This window comes from Austrofundulus limnaeus, unplaced genomic scaffold, assembly GCF_001266775.1.
Source record: "Austrofundulus limnaeus strain Quisiro unplaced genomic scaffold, Austrofundulus_limnaeus-1.0 Scaffold569, whole genome shotgun sequence".
NCBI lineage: Eukaryota > Metazoa > Chordata > Actinopteri > Cyprinodontiformes > Rivulidae > Austrofundulus > Austrofundulus limnaeus.
In genome coordinates, this window is record NW_013952971.1 from 105824 (window position 1) to 111683 (window position 5860).

The 5860-nt window shown below is 39.5% G+C and overlaps 1 protein-coding gene across 1 annotated transcript in view; it reads left to right on the forward strand.

Moving 5' to 3' along the window:
- Nucleotides 1-275: 275 nt before the first annotated feature.
- The window catches only part of LOC106530873 (sodium-dependent neutral amino acid transporter B(0)AT1), an 8401-nt gene continuing 2816 nt past the window's right edge, over nucleotides 276-5860 (forward strand). The window contains exons 1-10 of the mRNA XM_014026583.1: nucleotides 276-648; nucleotides 870-1010; nucleotides 1316-1453; nucleotides 1552-1733; nucleotides 1820-1930; nucleotides 3951-4063; nucleotides 4148-4276; nucleotides 4787-4943; nucleotides 5018-5222; nucleotides 5312-5471. Of these exons, the coding sequence (XP_013882037.1) occupies nucleotides 450-648; nucleotides 870-1010; nucleotides 1316-1453; nucleotides 1552-1733; nucleotides 1820-1930; nucleotides 3951-4063; nucleotides 4148-4276; nucleotides 4787-4943; nucleotides 5018-5222; nucleotides 5312-5471 (1535 nt within the window). The 5' untranslated portion in view covers nucleotides 276-449. The remainder of the gene's footprint in view (nucleotides 649-869; nucleotides 1011-1315; nucleotides 1454-1551; nucleotides 1734-1819; nucleotides 1931-3950; nucleotides 4064-4147; nucleotides 4277-4786; nucleotides 4944-5017; nucleotides 5223-5311; nucleotides 5472-5860) is intronic.

Sequence of the window (5860 nt, forward strand, 5' to 3'; positions counted from 1 at the left end):
TTTCTTTAGTTAAGTTTTCTGGCGTTACTCTGACAACTGTTCAAACAGCAAACTCATCACAGGGAAACCACAGGTGACAGCATCTTCTGTGATGTGTTAACCATTATAAACGAGGTTGCACCTTTTTTCAGCTCAAACCTGCTGACGTTACATAATGCAACACTGACAGTAATAAGCTAGCTGATAACTGCAACGTGGTTGCCAATGATGTAACAGTAAAAAAAAAAACTTCAGTGATCCTTTTCCCCGTCACAGAAGGGCTTGAGGACAAGGAGGGAGAGGAGGGAGAGACGCAGGGAGTCGGGAGCTGTTCTCACACAGGGAGGTTATTTTAAAGAACACACATCCCCTTAAAAGGTTGCAAAAGTAGCAAAACTATTACATTGTTTCTGAAAAAAGGGAAACATTACAGCTACATTTCTCTAAACGCTGTGTGAAAAAAAGGAGCCATGAAACTGAAGCTACCGAACCCCGGACTGGAGGACAGAATCCCTTCTCATGAGGACCTGGAGAGGATGGAGCGGGAGGAGGCTGGGGACAGACCCAAGTGGGACAACAAAGCCCAGTATCTGCTCACCTGTGTGGGCTTCTGTGTGGGACTGGGCAACGTCTGGAGGTTCCCGTACCTGTGTCAGAGCCATGGTGGAGGTATGCAAGGATAACTACCATATCTGATCTGATTGGGAGGTTAAAGCTCTCTTTTTTCCTTTTTTTGCTTTGTTTTGTTTATTAGCTTTTAGGATGAAGTATGAATCAATTTTTGGAAAATTTCCTTAGTAGGTTTTAACAAAGCACATGTCAGTGTAAATCAGTTAAAATCAATCACATTTCCATGAAAACTCAATAAAAAGTGAATGTTTAATTTCCAGGAGCGTTTATGATTCCATTTCTCATCCTGTTGGTTCTGGAGGGAATCCCACTGCTGCACTTAGAGTTTGCCATCGGTCAGCGGCTGAGGAAGGGCAGCTCGGGCGTATGGAGGTCGATCAACCCCTACCTGACCGGAGTCGGTGTGTATTCAGAGAACCTTCATGAACAACAGTGATTTAGTTCTGGAAGTTAACTCAATGTGCTGTAGGATGCTGTTAATTGTAAATGTAAAAACATGACGTACAGAGAGTAAAACTTAATATAGCAATAAGACATGAAAATTATTATTTTTAAGCCCCAGTACCAGAGCAGTGTTGTAAATTAAGCTGATAAGCATCACGTTTAAACCTTCCCCTTGAGAATGCCTCATTTAACATGGTGCACTAAAATGCAGAGTGGCGTAAACATTATACCTGTTGTTTTTTCCCCACACACACTGCTATAGGCATCGCCTCCTTGTTTGTGTCATTTTTGGTGGGTTTGTACTACAACACCATCATGGCATGGATCATGTGGTATCTCTTCAACTCCTTCCAAGATCCTCTGCCCTGGAGCCAGTGTCCTCTCAATGCTAACAAAACCGGTATGATGCTCTTGTTGATTAAAAACAAATGGGCTCCAAAATCATCCTATTTAACATTTAACCCTAATCTCATTCTGGTTTTCGTTTGTTCTCGTAAGGATTGGTGGAAGAGTGCGCACGTAGCTCCACCGTTGACTACTTCTGGTACAGAGAAACTCTAAATACGTCAGAAGCTATCGATGACTCTGGAGGTCTGCAGTGGTGGATGGTTATGTCGCTCGTAGCTGCCTGGACATTGCTTTACGTCTGCTGCATCCGGGGCATTGAGACAAGTGGCAAAGTATGAAAGTCCCATCACATCTGAGGGGTGCTGCGTGGTCAGGGTGTATTTGTTTGAGTGATTTATGATGATCCTTCTTTTCTCAGGCTGTGTACATCACCTCCACTCTGCCGTATGTCGTCCTCACTATCTTCCTCATCAGGGGACTGACTCTCAAAGGCTCCACGGAAGGAATCAAGTTCCTCTTCACTCCAGATGTAAGCATTTCTGTTGATTACAGAAAGGTCCCAGTACAATGTGTCACAAGGTTTTCTGGTCTTATTTTGAAAATCTCCTTCTTAGTTTCCTTGATATAAAATTCATGTTGCATACTGTAGTTTTGCTCACACATTGTATGATGTAGCTGTTCTAGAAGTACTGTCTAGTTGCGCTAATGTTAGCCTATTGTAAGAACAGAAGAAGTTTCCCACAATACTGCTGTCTTTAAGTATTCTAGGTGCCATAACTACACATGTCAAGTTTTTAGATTGTTCATAAATTACATGGGTTTTGGAAATCTTACAAAATTTTCAAGGAAATGCTAAGCTCCCCACCTCCACATCTTCCGTCTGTGCTCCTCTGCTACTGCAAACGCCGTTATTTCTGTTCCCCTCCCTCTCCCCCTGGCCGAGAGTGCTCTCCGACCCCCAAAATCCTTCCTCCCTTGTTGTAATGTGCAAGTACTACAGTTTTTTTGTGAGAATTACATATTTCTGAGGGTGTTGAGTCATATACTGTTCATGTTTGAAGGCCCATTGCTGCAGCATTCCATCTGAAAGACTTTTAAACACTTTTCCCCCTGAAAATCAAGACGATGTAGAAACATTCAAGTTAAGATCGCTCACTTGTAGTAATTTGCTTCTAATGATATTCGAATTAACATTGAGTGACCTAAGCTATGATTCAAAAGTTGCAAGAGGCCAATTTTTAGTTCAAAGTTCAATCAACACCAAATCAAACTGAGAAATCTGGCGACTAGTTTGACATTTTGGAGACATTCTTGTGAATACTTAATGCCAGCTAGTAGCCAAAAATTGCAGACCATTAAGATACTGGTTTTAATTTATTAAGGCTGTTGACATGATTTTTTTTTCAGCTCAATTTATAGATAACGCCCTAACATTTGTCATGCATTTGTCGTTAGGCTAAGGTAACATAACAGTTTACTATAGTAGACTTCCAACAGATATTCTGATATGTATTTTATTTTCGTTGAGCTGAAAAATACATCACCTGAGTTCACCTGGTTTTGGAAAGCCCATCATGTGTTAAAATGCTGGGCAACCAATACTGTCAAGCTGCAATCCGATTGGTCTATGTTTTGAGTCAACTGTTATGCATGATAGGCTAATATGTGTGCAACAGATTAGAGTCATAGACTCAGATAAAAGTGCTAATAATAGTCTAATGTAGCAGCTATCACCAATGGTCTCTTATCACCGAGGATTTCTGAAAAAGCAACTTCGGGGAGCAACTCCATTGAACTAAAATGAATGAACTGGAAATTCTGGCCTTAAATTTCTAATAAAAAGCATCTTAGTGATAACTTCAATCTCTACGAAATGGCTAAAGCTAAAGCAGATTTGGATGACAGATAAAAATAATACCTTGGAGAAGACCCAACAAGCAAACAAAGTGTGCTTAAATGCAGGTGACCGAGCAGACATTATACTAATATGTTTTATTGATTGTAAACACAGAATAATTTGTTTTGGAGATGCAAACGTCCCCTTAGCTCATGATTCCACTATGACTTTAAAAGAAATCTTAACCTTATCTGTCAGAAGGACCCAAGTGTGTTTTCAGAAATGCCAAGTCCTTACCTTTACGCTTTCCGTAATCTGAACATGAAATGTGGACGCATGATATAACAGCCATGTGAGAACAAAGATAAAACATTTATTAAGGTGTCTGCCATAAACCTTTGTCACAAAACTGATAAAATCTGATAGTGAGGGTTAAAGCCCAGCTTGCCAAAAAGGTTTATGTTGATACATCAACAATAAACCATATAAATCTGGATACCATTTTTGCTTATAAATGAACATATCTTGTGTTAGTCTTCAGATCTGTTTGTGTCTGTTGTATTTTGTGGATCTTGGAAAGTAGAATCTAAGATAAAACACAGGGACTGTCCTGGTGTACCCTTTAGTTAATAATTAACCATGACAACATTTACTGTCACATTTACCAAACAAAACAATTTGTTTTCCAAATAATTTATTCATTTTTTTCCAGGTAGATGAATTAATGAATCCATCAACCTGGTTGGATGCGGGGGCTCAGGTTTTCTACTCCTTCTCCTTGGCGTTTGGGGGTCTCATCTCTTTTTCCAGTTACAACTCTGTTCAGTAAGTAAACTCCTTAGCTACACGATTATAGAGGGTTTCTGTGCAGTTGCACCACCTAAATATCTTTTTAAACTCTTCTCACAGCAACAACTGTGAACAGGATGCTGTTATCATCTCCATCATCAATGGCTGCACCTCTGTCTACTCTGCAACAGTCATCTATTCGATTATTGGCTTCAGAGCTACGCAGAACTTTGACGACTGCATGGGAGAGTGAGTTTTACACAATGAGGTATTTATAGAGGCATCACGCACGCTTCAGAAGATGGACCACTATGCTACGATCACGATGCCATATTGGAAGAGGCGTGTTGTCAATGCAAACAATTTATCATAGCTGGATTTCTGTGTAGAATTCCATATACAGTAGATATTAGTTTTTTCACTGGTTGGCTTCTGCCAATTAGAAACATCGTTCATTTAAGACATACCTTGATAAGATAATACGTATGTACTGACACATTTCCGTCAAATGGAAATTATGGCTAACATACATTTAACATGTCATGTTACCACGTTCAGCTTTAACATCTAGTACGTTGAGTTGTCTTCACCCTGAACAAGATGCCCACTCTCTCCAACCATTAAAAGTCACCTGATAGCGCCTCTAGTTAACATACCTCATTAGTTTTAGATTTCCAAACAAAACGTTTGATTCACTTTGCAGAACCAATTTTAGGCTGATGTCTTTTGTTTGTTTGTTTGCTTGTTTGTTTTTTACAGTAATATCTTGAAGTTAATGAATGCTTTTAACTACCCTGAAAACAACATCACCCAAAGTAACTACGACCAAGTTCTCAGCCATCTGAACCAAACAAGCCCAGATATTATCCAAGGACTGAATTTACGGACCTGTGACATGCAGTTTTTCTTGAGTCAGGTTGGTAAATGTATTTACACAACCAACTGCCTGTCATAGAGTCATGATGTGACGTGTGATCTGTTCTTCTTCAGGGTGTTGAGGGAACAGGCTTGGCCTTCATCGTGTTCACGGAAGCCATCATCAAGATGCCAGTTTCTCCTCTCTGGGCCGTCCTCTTCTTCATCATGCTCTTCTGTCTCGGCCTCTCAACCATGTTTGGGAATATTGAGGGAGTTGTGGTTCCTTTGCAGGATCTTGGAGTGCTGCCCAGGAAATGGCCCAAAGAAGTCTTTACTGGTACTTTTCTTTTTGATGCATTCAGGTATTTACATCCGAATTTCTGTCCCAACAAAGAGATTAACCAATGGTTTGTTTTGTGTTTCCAGGTCTCACGTGCTTAATTTCTCTTGCTCTTGGACTCATATTTGCGTTACGCTCTGGAAACTACTGGCTAGCTCTTTTTGACAACTTTGCAGGCTCTATCCCCCTTCTTGTCATTGGATTCTGTGAAATGATATCAGTTATATACATCTATGGTGTAGACAGGTGAGTCACTCAGAGGCTTACAGATTTAGTTTTAGGAATGGTATTTTGTACAACTAATCAAAAACAAAGCAGCCATTAACATTTATTTTCTTTTAAAAGGCAGCAAATGCAACTCGAACCACCTTTATAATGTATGTGGTCTGAGTCATTTGATTTTAGTCTCTGTTTACTTTACTTATATTTGACAAACACATGTTTATGCTTGTATTAAAGGGATCCCCGATTAGTTGTAGCATTAGACTTTATGTGATAAACATATACTTTAAAACTGTAAAATAAAGACTGTAAATAAAAAATGTTCAGTTTTTATAATTTTTAAACTAAAAGTTTAAAAATATATTACATGGACGGGACCATTTTATTTACATGCAAAGCATTCTGGGTAAATG